At 40.5% G+C, this 17,142-nt stretch overlaps 1 protein-coding gene across 1 annotated transcript; it reads left to right on the top strand.

Moving 5' to 3' along the window:
• On the top strand, positions 1 to 13,373 carry LOC131969288 (NLR family CARD domain-containing protein 3-like). The gene is made up of 9 exons (XM_059330391.1): positions 1 to 83; positions 1,064 to 1,199; positions 2,308 to 2,377; positions 3,527 to 3,740; positions 4,934 to 6,722; positions 8,720 to 8,893; positions 9,694 to 9,867; positions 11,074 to 11,120; positions 11,870 to 13,373. The coding sequence occupies exons 2-9, from the start codon at positions 1,078 to 1,080 to the stop codon at positions 12,421 to 12,423; spliced, it is 3,144 nt and encodes a 1,047-aa protein (XP_059186374.1). The 5' UTR covers positions 1 to 83; positions 1,064 to 1,077; the 3' UTR covers positions 12,424 to 13,373.
• Positions 13,374 to 17,142: the final 3,769 nt, after the last annotated feature.

Below are 17,142 nucleotides of genomic sequence, written 5' to 3'. Positions count from 1 at the left end.
GGCGGCGGCGGGTCTTCGGTGTTTACCGAGGAGTAAACAGCGTATAAACGCGGTGAAACCCCCGCAGGGCTGTGGGCGGAGAGGTAACCGGATGATTTCAATCCTTCATGTGTTTGTTTATGTTGTGAGTTCGTTTTTATTTAGCGTCAGCGGACCGGAAGTGCTGTGAGAGGCGTTGGCCGCTCCGATTTTATTCTCACTCAGCAGGAAAAGTTTGAAACTCGGAGACAAAAGCTGCGGACAGTCCGGAGCCTGCGGGAGTGTTTACTGCTCAGTTGTTTGTCTGTTTGTTTGTTTGTTATGGAAAAGTCCCGAGTATCGCTAATTACCGTAAAGATCAGACAGTATGCGCACTGCGAGATTTACGGTTCTGTCTTTATTGTGCAATCAGAAAAACACACTGCACAACAAATATCTAAAAGAGCAAAACTGTCTGCTCTGCTATGATTTTTTTTTCATTTTGTATATTTTTCAGACTGCTGAGGTCATAAAAATGAATAAATGTGTTTGTTTTGAAACATTTGGAACAAAAGTGTTTTGGTCAGTTTATAAAAAATTAAAAACTGATGATGTCATCACGTGGGCGGGGCTAAGATGAATGAATAGATAATGAGATAAATAAATAAAGCAGAGCAGAATTAAATATAATAAATATATAAAAAATAAAAAAAGCTGCGGGCAGTCTGGAGGCTGCGGGGGTGTGCAGCTGTTTGTCTGTTTGTTTGTTTGTTTGTTTGTTATGGAGAAGTAGCACTAATTGGATCAGACCTTATGCGCACTGCAGGATTTTCAGTTCTGTCTTTATTCTGCAATCAAAAAAACTTTCCACCCTGCAACAAAAAATATCTGAAAGAGCAAAACTGTCTGCTCTGATATTAAAATATGTTTCACTGCAACTACATTATTTAAAATGTAAATACACAGTGATTAACACATTTATCAGACAATCTGTCATGAAAAAGGGAGAAAACAAATATTCTAAAAAGCTTTCGAATTCTTTTTCCATCTTTATTTCAGTCTCTGGAAATAAAACATGACTGATACATATTGTGTCTGTGTGAAGCTCTGGACTCTGCTATGGATCATTGGGAGGACAAAGAGGGCCGAGTCTCTCTGTGTGAGGACCAGAACCAGGACCAAGACCAGGACCAAGACCAAGACCAGGACCAGGACCAGGACCACCGGACCAAAGCTCAGAGGTGAGACCAGGATCTTCTCCATGTTCCCCTTAGAGAGTGAAGTCGTCATTATTCACCCTCAAATGTGTGTCTGTCTGTCTGTCTGTAGGGATGTGACGATTATAGATTTTCTTGGTACCATTATTGTCAGAGAAATAATCATGATATTACGATTATCTTGACCATTAATGGCAAATGACACGGTAAGTATTTTCTACCAGTTCATTGTTATGTTAGGTAAACATTGACATGACTTAACCCAGTTACTATTTACCTTTACGTTGTCGTTCAACGCCGGGTGGTTATCCCGCAGGTGTTGAAACATGTTTGATGTATTGCCTGTTTTAACGGCAACTTTTTGGTGGCATGTTTTTTACACCTGGGCAGACCGTCTTCAACAATGACACCTTGGTCATTTTTTGGGTAGCCAAAACATTCCCACACAGATGATTTTACATGGTTTTTTTGGAGGGAATAGCTCTTCCCCTTCCATGCTTTACCTCCTGTCACCTCCGTCTGCAACTGCACGGACCGAAAACAAAGCAACAAGAATGGTGACACGCGGTTGTTGTGTAACTTTATTGTGTGTGTGTTGTTCTTACAGTATATATGAGCTGCAAAGCCTAAACAAGATAACTTTTGTGAGAACACACTGAAGTGGCCTGTCTATGAGAAAGACAAGCTTCTATCTGCCTTCTTATAATATTTCAAATATAACAATAGTAAACGCAGTGATGTTTCCACGACTGGATGCTGTGGTTTAACGTGTTGTGCTGAAATTACATAAAGAAAACTGGCTCCGCTGGCTGGAAACAGCGTCATTATGTTTTGAAATAAATCCCAACAGTACATTTACTCAAGTACTGCACTTAAGTTACATTTTGAGCTGGTTGTACTGTACTTTTTATACCTTATAATTACATTTCACAAGACAGGAACTCTATTCCACTCTGTAATTTGCATATTGTTATGACAAGATGGTCAATATTTTTTGGTGATTTGGGAGCTTTGTTAAGATGGATGATGGATGGATGAATGGATGGGGGGGGGGGAGTTAGCTGACCCTCCAGGATTTTCACGTGTGTTTCTGTTGATGTTTGAACACATCTCGTTCCTGTTTCCTCCCCAGAGTTCAGCAGGTGAAGTCGGAGCTTTGTCCTGTCCAGCAGGGTCTCACACACTTCAGCTCCATATTTACGGTGTGTAAATGTCCAACAGCAACTTTTAATCCAGCTGCAAAAGAAAAGTAGCGGTTCTAGACCAGTGTTACTGTGGAGGCCAAGCAGGGGCCAGTAGTTAATCAGAAGGGCACATTAATTTAAGCATTCAAAACCTTTATTTTAGCTATTTAAAAGTCACAATTAAGTAAATTTGGAATATACAAATACACTGATTGAAACAATGAGACTTACCAACAATAATTATTTTTGTACGACAATGACATTTCTCATTTTTGTGCACAATTAATTAATTTTATTTTGAAATGCAGTAGAGTGAGAATGATTTTTTCATATATTATAAAAATATTATAATGTTATGATCATTTTATTATTAATTTCACACAGGGGCCACAGCAGGAGCCAAGGGCTTCTTCACAGGGGCAGTGGCCCCTGTAGGCCCCTGTGTAGAACCACCACTCCCTCTTTGAATCTCGCACCCAACACATAGCCCATTACAGAAAACTAAGACTAAAACTAATAAAAACTAAACTATAACTAATTTTCAAAAAATAAAAACGAATTAAAACTAGCAAACTCACTCTAAAAATGAATTAAAACGAACGGAATTTGAAAACAAAAATTCACAGCGAAATTGAAACTAAAACTAAAAGTGAACTAAAAGTGAAAAATCCAAAACTATTCTAACCCTGGTCAGAATGAGCCCCGATCTCTGGAATAATTCACATTTTCATCTTCTACAGTCTCATTTTAAATACATTTGTAAGATACAAATACATTGATTGAAACTATAAGACTTACCACCAATAATTATTTTTGTACGACAATGACATTTCTCATTCTTGTGCACAATTACTTTTTTTTTTGAGATTGCAATACAGTGAGAATGATCTTTTTTATATATACACAAGCTTTTAATGCATAATTAAACGTATACAATCTACACATTCTGGGTTCCTTTGTCTACAATGAGATATTGTTTGAACTAACAATAGGTAAGAATTGTTCCATCGTTCATCGTTATAATCATTTTATTATTAATTTGACACAGGGGCCACAGCAGGGGCCAAGGGCTTCTTCAGAGGGCCAGTGGCCCCTGGAGGCCCCTGTGTAGAACCACCACTGCAAAGGAGTGAATCATTTGAAATGTAAAGTTTTCTGCTTTCTCAGCATCTTGAAGAAAACATCGTCACTTTTGTGAAGAATGAGCTGAATGAAGTCCAGAAGGTTCTGGGTCCAGATTACTTGGAGTTGTTGGAGAGTCAGTGGGAGGAGGAGGAGGAGGAGGAAGAGCAGAAGAGGAGCAGGGAGGCCTTCCTGAACATCACACTGTACTTCCTGAGGAGGATGAAGCAGCAGGAGCTGGCCGAGCGTCTGCAGAGCCGTAAGATCATGTTCAAACTAAGGTTGTACATCTCTCTGTGATAAACGATTTGATTTGCATCTAGATACACAGGTTACGATACCATCCAAAAACGATATACTGTTATTACAAACGGATTCTAATCTAATCGATACAGTGTAAGAACAATAGGATTTGATTTGATTCTAAGGTTAACATTTGTTGTAGATATTTTATAGTGCGTCACTCACAAGTTAATTGTAAAAATACAAGTAAAAGTACAAGTGGAGTTAAAAATCTGTTTTAGCCTTTTTACTTTCATGATCTGTTACTTCCTCCATTCAGATTTATTATGAATACTATTAAAGTTTTTTTTAAAAACAGAAGAGAGTTTGTCTGTCAGCAAGAAACACTTATCCATCGTTTGTCATTTCCATTCAGTCATGTGAGGTGTAGTAGGTGAGTGTAGGTTTGATATGTGACATTTTCCCTTTATCATCTAACCTAATAAAACACAACACAATCTGGGATATTAAATAATAAATTTAACACCAGGATCATCTATACACAGATGCAAATAACAGGCTAATAATAAAAAAATATTCCCATGTCCCTGAGCAGGACAAAGTTCACAATATAAATACAGAATGCAGGTTGTTATTCATGTGCAGGTGGTTGTTAAACAGAGAAAACACATTATTATTAGTGCATGTTTACAGCTGTTAAAGCCGACTGACAGCTTATTTAGCTTTGATCCGTTGCCACCGTCATTAGAAACGGACGTCGCTTCACATGATGCTTCGGAGGGAAGGATTTCTCATGTCTTTTCAAACGTTTCGGAAGTGACGCAAGTGAACGGCGGAATTGTGGGAAGTAAAATAAGAGACTTCGGAGACCGGAGAGACCCATGGAGTTGCGCGTGAACCGTTTTGCGAGCAGCTTCAGCTCTCTCGTTGTTTTAGAGACGCCAGCGCAAACTGTAAGTGTGTGAAGCCGCCAACCGATTCCAAGTCTTGTGATACCCGATCCATGACTCTACAACCAATTAATCTAGGAATTCATGGCTAATTTGTATCAATTGAGGAGGCTGCTACTGATGAGGCCGTGTCTCTCAATGAACAATTGAGAGATACGGCCTCATATCTGGCCGCATCGGTTTATTGTTCACAACCCTAGTTCAAACACAGCTTCTCTCACAAACACCAACATCCTCTCAAAGCTGCATTTCCTCTTAGGAATGTGTCGACGTCAGCTCAAGTACAACCTGCAGAGGAAGTATCGGAGAGTGTTTGAGGGCTTCGCTGCAGCAGGAAACCCCACCCTGCTGAACGAGATCAGCACAGAGCTCCACACCACAGAGGGAGGGGGCGCAGAGGTCAATGAGGAACATGAGTTTAGACAGATGGAAACTGCATCCAGGAAACCAGACAGACCAGAAACAAGAATCAGACAAGAAGACATCTTTAAAGCCTCAGCTGGAAGAGATGAACCAATCAGAACAGTGCTCACAAAGGGAGTGGCTGGCATTGGGAAAACAGTCTTAACACAGAAATTCACTCTGGACTGGGCTGAAGACAAAACCAACCAGGACATCAACTTCACATTTCCATTCACCTTCAGAGAGCTGAATACACTGAAAGAGAAAAAGTTCAGCTTGGTGGAACTTGTTCATCACTTCTTTCCTGAAACCAAAGAAACAGGAATCTGCAGGTTTGAAGAGTTCCACGTTGTGTTGATCTTTGATGGTCTGGACGAGTGTCGACTTCCTCTGGACTTCCACAACACTGAGATCCTGACTGATGTCACAGAGTCCACCTCACTGGATGTCCTGCTGACAAACCTTATCAGGGGAAAACTGCTTCCCTCTGCTCGCCTCTGGATAACCACACGACCTGCAGCAGCCAATCAAATCCCTGCTGAGTGTGTTGACATGGTGACAGAGGTCAGAGGGTTCACTGACCCACAGAAGGAGGAGTACTTCAGGAAGAAATTCAGAGTTGAGGAGCAGGCCAACAGAATCATCTCCCATATCAAGACATCACGAAGCCTCCACATCATGTGCCACATCCCAGTCTTCTGCTGGATCTCTGCTACAGTTCTGGATATGTTGAAAACCAGAGAGGGAGGAGAGCTGCCCAAGACCCTGACTGAGATGTACATCCACTTCCTGGTGGTTCAGTCCAAAGTGAAGAACATCAAGTATGATGGAGGAGCTGAGACAGATCCACACTGGAGTCCAGAGAGCAGGAAGATGATTGAGTCTCTGGGAAAACTGGCTTTTGATCAGCTGCAGAAAGGAAACCTGATCTTCTATGACTCAGACCTGACAGAGTGTGGCATCGATATAAGAGAAGCCTCAGTGTACTCAGGAATGTTCACACAGGTCTTTAGAGAGGAGAGAGGACTGTACCAGGACAGGGTGTTCTGCTTCCTCCATCTGAGTGTTCAGGAGTTTCTGGCTGCTCTTCATGTCCATCTGACCTTCATCAAGTCTGGAGTCAATCTGATGGCAAAACAACGACCAACCTCCCCGTGGTGGAAACTCTTCAGCAACAAACCTAAACTGAAACATCTCTGCCAGAGTGCTGTGGACCAGGCCTTACAGAGTCCCAACGGACACCTGGACCTGTTCCTCCGCTTCCTCCTGGGTCTTTCTCTGCAGACCAACCAGACTCTGCTCAGAGGTCTGCTGAAACACACCGGGAACATCTCTCGGACCAATCAGAAAACAGTGAAGTACATCGAGGAGCAGATCAGTGAGAACTCATCTCCAGAGAGAAGCATCAACCTGTTCCACTGTCTGCAGGAGCTGAAGGATCACTCTCTGGTGTCAAGGGTCTATTGGATCAAGGCAGACGTACAAGTCTCCCCAGAAAAACTGTCTCCTGCTCAATGGTCAGCTCTGGTCTTCGTCTTACTGTCATCAGAAACAGATCTGGACGTGTTTGACCTGAAGAAATACTCTACTTCAGAAGAGGCTCTTCTGAGGCTGCTGCCAGTGGTCAAAGCCTCCAACAAAGCTCTGTAAGTGTTGAATGTGTGAGCAGGGAGCAATGAGGGAGGAGCAAAGGGTACAATTCTAAAATGTCATTTAGCAGACACTTTTATCCAAAGCGACATACAAATGAGAGTTAATACAACACAAGCAGAGATGAAGTGAAGAAACATAGCAGAGTAAGAGCCGTGGGTTAAGTTTGAGTCCATTAGGACGTAGGGCTGCGCGATATGGACCAAAAGTCATATCCCGATATATTTAGGCTGAATATCAATATACGATATATATCTCAATTTTTTTATCACAAAGTGAGAGCAAATGTTCAGTCAGACATGTCACAAGTAGTTTTATTGAAACCGTTTATTTCAGTGAACATAAATACTGTATAACAACAGGAGTACCTTTTTTCTTTTTAAATCACAGCTCCATAAAGTGCACATTTAAATAAAAAAAATACCTTAAATAAAAATAGCCTATGAAATAAAATAGGCCGATCTTTTTCTGAAATAAATATATTGATATGAGAAAAGAATAATGAACATTACAAAATAACTAAATATGACAAACCCTAGTAAGGGCAGCATTTATATATAAAATAAAAAAAATAGAACAATATATGTCATATGGTCTAATTCCATATCACATTTATATATACACAAAATATATATCGATATATCGCCCAGCCCTATTAGGACGTTAGTGCTTTTAGGTTGCTGAGAGGTCAGTGTGATACTTATCTGTGTAGATCAAGTGTGAAGGTGTTCAGTAAAGAGTTGGGCTACTGCAGCTGCTGACTGAAGCTCCACCTCCTGTCTGTCGCTGCAGAGCGCCAAGGACGCAACGACACACTCAACTCACGAGTCTGTACTGTTTCAGATACGCAATTAACGATACGATTTTCTAATGATTTAACAAAATGAGCTTGCAGACAAATAATGCCTAAAGAAAATTCCTTTATTTTATTTCGCAGGTTGTAACTGCAAAACACAAATGCAATGAAAGCATATTAAAATATATAAATTTAGATATAAATATATAAAAACTACTAAATATTATATATATTGTTTGGAGTCTTTTTGCATAGAAATCAGTCCAGGTTGCATCACAAAGCCAATAAAACACGTAACCTTCAGTGCAGCCATTAAATAAAAAAAGATCAAGGCTTAAATGAATGTGTGTAAGTTAGAAGAATCACAGAAGTGTGGCTATAATAATTTACCATTAAATGTATGTAACCATGGAAAAAATATTAGACCACCCTTGTTTTCTTCAGTTTCTTGTTCATTTTAATGCCTAGTATAACTAAAGGTACATTTGTTTGGACAAATATAATAACAAAATAGGTCATAAGAGTTTAATGTAAGAGCTTATATCTAGACATTGTCCATGGTTTTATTGATAATAACCAAAATCATTATAAAGAAAACCATGGAAAATGTCTAGATATCAGCTCCTAAATTGAACTCTAATGAGCTATTGTTATTGTTGTTGTTATCATTATATTTGTCCAAACAAATGTACCTTTAGTTGTACCAGGCATTAAAATGAACAAGAAATTGAAGAAAATAAGGTGGTCTAATAATTTCTCCATGACTGTATGTTTGAGGGAGGCATGATCTTGGATTTTGTGCAGATATCTTATATGTTGACATTGTACAACTCATTTTCCCCTAAACTCACTGCTCACAGAGGGGAGACTGTGGGGAGTTTCATTCTCTTTCATGCTGCAGGGAGACACGTGAGGTCATCACACTGGGAACATGGCAAATCAAGGCAGCAGCAGCCTTTTATTTTATCACTTTATTATAGTGGCATATTTTAAAGCCAGTATCGATACCAAAAACCTATAATAATATTGTGCATCCTTAATTCTTTTGTTTTCATTAATTGCTCATAGATCCAATAATAAACACAACAAAAACACAGTTTGTATTAAACTCTTCTCATCATCTGCAGTGGTCCCTGGAATGTTTTAGACTGTGCAGGAGACAGAGACAGTGTCAGTGTTTGTTTAACTTGTCTCCAGGCTGAGCGGCTGTAACCTGTCAGAGAGGAGTTGTGCAGCTCTGTCCTCCGTCCTAAGCTCCCAGTCCTCCAGGCTCAGAGACCTGGACCTGAGCAACAATGACCTGCAGGATTCAGGAGTGAAGCTGCTGTCTGTTGGACTGAAGAGTCCACACTGTAAACTAAAGATTCTCAGGTCAGGATTCTGCTTCTCTGTAACCCTTCAAATGTTAACACTTGTCTGTAATATATGAAAAGTAGAAAATTTCCTCTGGGGAAATTCTGAAAGGGCCACGGGGGCTACTGCAGGTGTGTGTACACTATGATGAGATTCTTCCGAGATTTCAAACTATGCTCTTTAACCTCAAAATGTGTGTGTGTGTGTGTGTGTGTGTGTGTGTGTGTGTGTGTGTGTGTGAAACGTGTATCTGGAGGAGTGTGCGCTTAGGTGCGCATTTGTGTGTGTGTGTGTGTGTGTGTGTGTGTGTGTGTGTGTAGCGAAAATTGCAGCCTCCTGGCTGCAGGTGGACTTTAATAATTCGGTCTGTACGTCCTCTGGTGACTGGCTATCTACAGCAGCAAATAACCACATTAACAACTGAGCTTCCTCTGAGCTGCACTGCCAGTTCATCACATCCACAGAGTAGAGAGCCACATCATTACGTCCCTGTATATGTCTCCACTTTAACAAAGAAGGCTTGTGCCAATTTCAAGCATAATAACAACAGTTTGTCTCCTGCACAGACCACTGCTTTTATTTTGAGTCCATAGTGAAGCTCAAAAGTGGCGGTCACAGTAGCCTCTTCCCCAGCCCCTGAGCTAAGTGGTTACCAGTTTGAGACCAGCAGAGAGTCTGTGCCGCTCTGGACCCAGTTTCCCTATAGAGAGCCGGTTCTTAGGCCATCCAAACGTGAGGAACTGGGTCGAAATGAGGCTCCGGCTCTGGACCGGCCCTTAGACTGCCTTGGTCATTTTTGGTTATTTGTGTGTCTCCAGTCTGTCAGGCTGTCTGATCACAGAGGAAGGCTGTACTTCTCTGGCCTCAGCTCTGAGCTCCAACCCCTCCCACCTGAGAGAGCTGGATCTGAGCTATAACCATCCAGGAGACTCCGGAGAGAAGCTGCTGTCTGCTGGACTGAAGGATCCAAGCTGGAGACTGGACACCCTCAGGTATGAACAGATATCAAGAGTATCACACTGTTTTTCTGTCACACTGATGAGCTGAGGAGGAGTAGGCGATTGTAACATGCAGAGATGCACCAACAAGCCTCTAGGATGCACATCCTACAACCAACAGGAAGTCGGCAATCTGGAATTTAATGAGGGCGTTTGGGGCATTTCCAGGCTCCAAACTTTAACAAACTCCTCCTAGAAATTTAACCTGATCACCTCCGAACTTGGTCAGCAACATCTTATACATTATCCAATTAGCCCAAAATTTCTCACTTGTGATGACAGTCCAGATCTGAACACATCCACATGTCAATACTCACCCATAGTCGTAGCGGCCCCTGCTAGCAACAGGAAGGAACATGTGATACACATGTTTCACACTGATGTCCTGCTCCAAGCTGCCAGATCCACTTCAAAGTAAGAGCTGTGGGTTAAGTTTGAGTCCATTAGGATGTAGGGCTGGGCGATATGGACCAAAAGTCATATTCCGATATATTTAGGCTGAATATCAATATACGATATATATCCCAATTTTTTTATCACAAAGTGAGAGCAAATGTTCAGTCAGACATGTCACAAGTAGTTTTATTGAAACCATTTATTTCAGTGAACATAAATACTGTATAACAACAGGAGTACCTTTTTTCTTTTTAAATCACAGCTCCATAAAGTGCACATTTAAATAAAAAAAATACCTTAAATAAAAATAGCCTATGAAATAAAATAGGCCGATCTTTTTCTGAAATAAATATATTGATATGAGAAAAGAATAACGAACATTACAAAATAACTAAATATGACAAACCCTAGTAAGGGCAGCATTTATATATAAAATAAAAAAAATAGAACAATATATGTCATGTGGTCTAATTCCATATCACATTTATATATACACAAAATATATCAATGTATCGCCCAGCCCTATTAGGACGTTAGTGCTTTTAGGTTGCTGAGAGGTCAGTGTGACCTCTCAGCAACTTCAAAACTGGTCAAAACTGGTTCAAAACTGGTCAAAAAAGCCTTGAGATGTTGATGATGTTTGATTGTGAATTTTCAGTAAATGGTGTTGGCGTCATGCACAGGAAGTTCCTTTAACTTCACTGTATATTGTCCAATGTGCCCCAAATGTCTCATGCGTAATCACAGCCCAGGTGGGACTGCCCAATGCTGTATGATTTAATTCAGATGTGTTTCTTCCTGCAGGCTGGATCATGGTGGAGAACAGTTCCTGAAACCTGGTCTGAGGAAGTGTGAGTTCACTTTGATTAATGACAACAAAGCTGCACATTGTAAAGCAGTTTAAATGGCCCATCAGGTAGAGGTGTGAATCACCAGAGTCCACACGATATGATTTCATCCTGATACGTGAGTCACAATACGATATTATTGCGTTAAGCATTTTGAGATACAATATATATAGTGATTTAACTGTTTAACTGCATTTTATGTCCACAAAATTAAATTAAATCAAGAATTGTTTTGGTCAATGAGAGAAAGCTCTCGTGTTTTCATCTCACTTCACTCTTTTTATTTCTCTACAATGAGAGTAAACCCCACAGACTGACCAACAAAGTATTCAGTCGAACTGAACTGATATCAAACATGTATGGACGACAACAACTGCAACATTTTATCAAACTTTCCTCACTTTAAGCTTCACTGATCTGAATTCTTTAACTAACTGTGCAGCATTATTTCAATACATTACATACGTTACACGATATCCTGACACACATGGTGTCTATAGATTCCTTAGATATTCTAGTTTTATATGATACCAGTATATCTAGTATTTTCCTAAAAGTGAGTCCGCTACGGCCTCCGGAAAAAAAAACCAACTGTGAAAATACTGACGGCCCACCCCACATGGCGGCCATGAATTGATATAATATTGCCACGCAAAATATCGCAATACTATGTTGTATCGATTTTTCCCCCGCCTCTACCATCAGGTGTGTTCGGTGATAAACTACTACTGTGTTCTTCTTCTCTCCATCAGACGCCCGTGAACTTACAGTGGACACAAACACAGTATGCAGATACATGAAGCTGTGGGACGACAACCGGAAGATGACCTATGTGGTGGAGCAGCAGCCATACCCGGATCATCCCGACAGGTTTGAGTGTTACGCTCAGCTGCTGTGTGGAGACGCTCTGACTGGTCGATGTTACTGGGAGGTCGAGTGGAGAGGAATCGCTTATGTGGTGGTGGGTTACAGAGGAATCAGAAGGAAAGGGATGGATCCTACCTGCTGGTATGGAGGGAACGATCAGTCCTGGAGTCTGAGGTGCTGTTTCTGTGATTATTACTATGTCACTCACAACTGCAACAGAATAGAGCTCCCTACTGCCTCGCCCCTCAGGTCCACTATCTCTGGTAGAGTAGCAGTCTATGTGGACCGTCCTGCCGGCACTCTGTCCTTCTACAGAGTGTTCTCTGGCGCTCTGGTCCACCTCCACACCTACAACACCACGTTCACTGAACCTCTTTATGCTGGCTTTGGGTTTGGTCCGGACTGGGATGATCCGTTACTGTACGTGTGTCCGCTGTAGGAGAGACACTCAAAAAGCTGACACACATGCAAGTCATGCTAACTCAGAGCTACGAGACAGAGAAAGGACGTCTCCTTCAGGACGGACTCAGTGGACCAATATGAAGACATTATAGTCTGGAAAAACAGGATCTTAAACACGTGGATAGGATGTGTGAGCCTTGCATTGTACATGCACCACCTTCGATGCCAAAGAGCTCATTGTGGACTTCACGTCTTCACACATTTACGTCTCTGAGGACCCTCAGCTCCAGAAGACTCACCAGTGACCTCCACCAAGGCAGCTCCTTGAACAACAGTGTGTCAACAAACAACAAACACTTTGTCTAAAGGCAGCAGGTCAGCAGAGACTAAGACTGAAAAGAAATCAACAGATGTAAAAAATGTAAATGTTTACATTAAGAGGAGTGTTGTTACACATTGGCCATGACCCTGAACCCTGACCATGAACCCAAACCCTGAACCCAAATCCTGAACCTTAACCCTGAACCGTGACCTTAAACCATGACCCTGAACCCAGACCCTGACCCCCTAAACCCTGACCCTAAACCCAAACCCTAAACCATGACCCTGAACCCAGACCCTGACCCCCTGAACCCTGACCCTAAACCCAAACCCTGAACCATGACCCTGAACCCTGACCCTGGTACTATGATGGTCCTGTCACAGCCCTACAGTCTGTACACTATTCTTATTGATATTTATATTTCTGCTCGTCAGGAGTATAAATCTCTTCTCTCAGAACTTTGCTCAGACTTTGTACAGAAAGACAGTTTTGAACTTGTCGACTGTTGAAGCCTCAGATTCACTTCAGCTGCACTTCTGAAGTTAATGTCAATTTTTTGTCTTTTTTGTCATTCTGCCCTCATAGCGATCTAAAAGATGATATAATTACAACGAATGTAACTTTGAGTTGGAAGCAGTCTGAATTAAAACGTGTTTGTGTTTGAATCTGTCTGAATGTCATGAATTCAAAAGCAGAAAAAGGGAAGAACACTGAGGACAAACTGAGCCGCTGCCAGGAACAAACCCCAGCGAGCGACTGCTGTGAGCCTGCAGGCGGCAGTGAAGGTTACAGCGAGCCCTGACACATATACACTTTATATACAGTGACCAGCTGCTACTGATGAACAGCTCCACAAATAGTCAATACAAATGATAAAATACCTCAATCTACAATCTGACTTAAAGCCAAGAGATGTCAATCTCAAGGAAATGTTGACAAAGTTAGAAAAAAAGCGACTTGAGTGAAACTTTTTCTCTGTGATGTCACGGTGTCCTGCAGCAGTCAGCTGCTGTCCAGCCTGCAGAGACAAACTGTTCTCACGCTGCAGCAGCAGCACAGTGACAATAACATTCCAACACAAGGCAGCAACCCTACAGCACCAACAAGATGCTCAGTGACCACGGACCATCAGATGAGACACGCTGCCCTCTAGAGGTCGAGTGAGGAACACAGAACATCATACCACCAGCAGGGACTGAGCAGTTTGATATTATTAAATGAGACAAAAATCCACCGTTTGTCATAGAAAGAGAGTCATTATCTTCACATTTTAGCTTTCTGACGATCCCTGAATGGATCATCAGTTATGAAAAGTGACCAAAACTTGAACTCTGAATCTCTTTATTCTCCATATGTCATTTAAAATAAAGCGTTGGCACTAACCAGATCCTGTTAAAAATATTAAATTCTGCTCCTGAGAGACACTGGGAAGACATGATTGATTCTGTTGAGACCAACAGTCACGTGACAAATATTCACTGAAAATCTGTTTACACAGAGCAGGGAGGAGAGGACAGGAGAGGCTGTTTACACAGAGCAGAGAGAAGAGGACAGGAGAGGCTGTTTACACAGAGCAGAGAGGAGAGGACAGGAGAGGCTGTTTACACAGAGCAGAGAGGAGAGGACAGGAGAGGCTTTTTACACAGAGCAGATCAAACGCTGCAGATCAGCGTTTGTCTGGTTTTACTAAAACGTTCAATGGTGACATTAAAAACAAGACATCTGCAATAATATCTCAGTCCTACAGAAAGTTAAAACCCAAAAAAATCGGCGTCAGCAGATCCTTATTGGAACTTATTTTTGTAATTGTCTTTGCAACTTTTTTCTTAAATTGAGCTGAGAGATCATCAAACCACACACACACACTTGGGTAAAAATAAAGAGAGGAATGTGAGTGGTGATAATCAGAGAGCAGAGATAAAGTCTGTCAGCTCGCACTGTGTGAAGTGTAAATAAAACAGAATGCAGCTGAGCTTGTATTCTGACGCTCAGTAACTCACTCTGCTCCTGAACAATACATTGTTATAATAATATTAATAATAATAATAATAAAATGTCTCTCCACCTCCCAACACTCACACATTTAGTGCAATTCATTTGCCACAAAAGGAAAAACAAACTAAAACTAAAGTTTAAGATGAAATAGACAACATTTTTATTACTATAACTTTTATTATTATTATTATTATTATTATTATTATTATTATTATTATCTGCCCCAGTCTCTAAACTGAATGACTTTTCAGACAGAAAATATTCACACTAAGACACAAGATTACCAGGTAAGTGTAGAAAAGTGTAGAAAACATCAGGATATTTTTAAGTTTATTTGTTTATTTAAAAGGATCCCCATTAGCTGACCCCAAGATGACAGCTAGTCTTCCTGGGGTCCAGAAAAGTCATGATGTTTCATCAAAGTTGAGCTTATAAATATGAAGAAAATGTGATTTAATAATACATAATAATAATAGTAATAATAATAAAATACTTATTTTGCAAGTAAAAAAAGTTCTTATTGTCTTGCTGAGATGACTTTTTAACATTACAATGATGATTACAATGAGTAAAATGTGTTTTCATGGTTCAAAACTGAAAATTCAATAAAATGGATGGATGATGGATGGATGATGGTTAAATGATGGATGGTGGATGGATGGAGCAATCAATTAATCAGACTTTATTTTGTTTATCACTTTTCATACAAAAAATGTAACACAACATGCTTCACATAAAAACGGAGAAAATAATAATAATAAAACATAGAAACAAGCAAATACTCTTTGCCCATGATGGATGGATGGATGGATGGATGGATGGATGGAGGACAGGTTCTCTGACATACATGACCTTTGAGGGACTTGGACCTGGTGGGTCTGCAGGTATCAGGTCACCTCTCTGAGTGGAAACTCACAGCTCTGTGTGTGTGTGTGTGTGTGTGTGTGTGTGTGTGTGCAGCATTCCTGTGTGTTGTGTCCTGTCGGTGTCACCCTGCCGCCGTTAGCTGCTCTCCGTTATCTCCCTATGTGGCTGAGGAGCAGAAGAGGAGCAGGAGGCCCCGGGCCCCGTGAGGCCTTGTATGGTGAAGTCGGCGGGGCCCAGATAAGCAGCAGCAGCGTCTGTTTCTGGTAAATTTAGAGGCGTTATCGGACACAGCGATGCTGCCGGCTCACAGCCTCCTCGACCTTCAGTTTTATTGCAAGTTAAATCAGTTTGCGATTAAACCATAAAACTCCTGTTGACTGTCCCGTCACTCAGATCAGACCAACCAATAGAGACGAGTTTGTCAGTGTAGGTCCCGCCCACCAGATTCAGCTCAACAGCAAACTAACTTTTGTCATAAAAAATTAAATGGTTTTGCCAATTTTTTTTTTCAATCTCAAAGACAGTTAACTTTTGGATTTGTAAAATCAAAACAAAATAAAACTTAGATTTGCAAAAAATGACCCACCAAAAAAAGTATTTGCAACATTTTTTTTTAAATTATGATTTAAAAACATACTTTTACTATTTACATTCCAAAGCAGAATAACAAAAAAAACTGTAGATTATTGAAAAAAATATTACTTTATAATACAATTTTATTACCATAATGCTCTTATTATCTATGTTTTGAATGGACTCTAAACAATCTGTCCTTTAAAATATTTCAGATATTCAGTTACTGAGAGAGAGAGAGAGAGAGAGAGAGAGAGAGAGAGAGAGAGAGAGAGAGGGAGAGAGATGGAGAGAGAGCATGAGGAAGAGGAGGAGGAGCAGCAGCAGCAGGAGGAGGAGCAGCAGGAGGTGCAGCTCTCTGTGAGCTCAGGCTGGAGGTCTCAGTGTCTCAGTTTGTCTCGTCTGACAGTCGGAGACATTTTGTTTTATTCAAACTGTTTCTGCTCAAACATGAAAACCCTTCTCAGGTTTTTCTGCAGATTTTCATAGAAGACTTTCATAGTGTCTGAGTTACGGTAAGTTTCTGCTTCTTTATCTGAACTCAGAGATGTTCAAGTTTCTCAGAGTCTGTTTAAATATAGAAACTGTTTCGTGTCAGGAAATGTGGCAGCTTAAAAGGAAAGATCTAGTTTTGTTTGAAAATAAAGTATCTAGTAGCACAGAAATGAAAATGACTAAAATAAATTGTTTTAATAACTGTATTAATAGCCTAATCAGTGAGTGATTCAGAGATCAGTTCCGACCCAAATATGGAGCCAACGACCGCCAGCAGAACCTGCTGCAGCATTAAACATCTCTGACTGCAGCCTGGAGTCTACAGCTTATTGTTATTATTATTATTATTATTATTATTATTATTATTATTATTATTGTTATCATTAAACAAAATGAATCCAAATAGTCCAAAGGGATTTCTCAAACTGATCATATGTTTTGATAAACAGTTGGAACCATGAAAATGTGATTTATATTTTAAATTAATGATCAATTAATTAAAAG

The sequence above is a fragment of the Centropristis striata genome, chromosome 1 (assembly GCF_030273125.1).
Source record: "Centropristis striata isolate RG_2023a ecotype Rhode Island chromosome 1, C.striata_1.0, whole genome shotgun sequence".
Lineage (NCBI taxonomy): Eukaryota > Metazoa > Chordata > Actinopteri > Perciformes > Serranidae > Centropristis > Centropristis striata.
This window is presented reverse-complemented; position numbering and strand designations above follow the sequence as displayed.

What these genes read in the sequence shown, in the direction of transcription:
- LOC131969288 (XM_059330391.1), top strand. Translation starts at nt 1,078, where the DNA reads ATGGATCATTGGGAGGACAAAGAGGGCCGAGTCTCTCTGTGTGAGGAC. An exon ending in TGTAAACTAAAGATTCTCAG is followed by an intron (nt 8,894 to 9,693) that starts GTCAGGATTCTG and finishes GTGTGTCTCCAG; the next exon opens with TCTGTCAGGCTGTCTGATCA. An exon ending in GAAACCTGGTCTGAGGAAGT is followed by an intron (nt 11,121 to 11,869) that starts GTGAGTTCACTT and finishes TCTCTCCATCAG; the next exon opens with ACGCCCGTGAACTTACAGTG.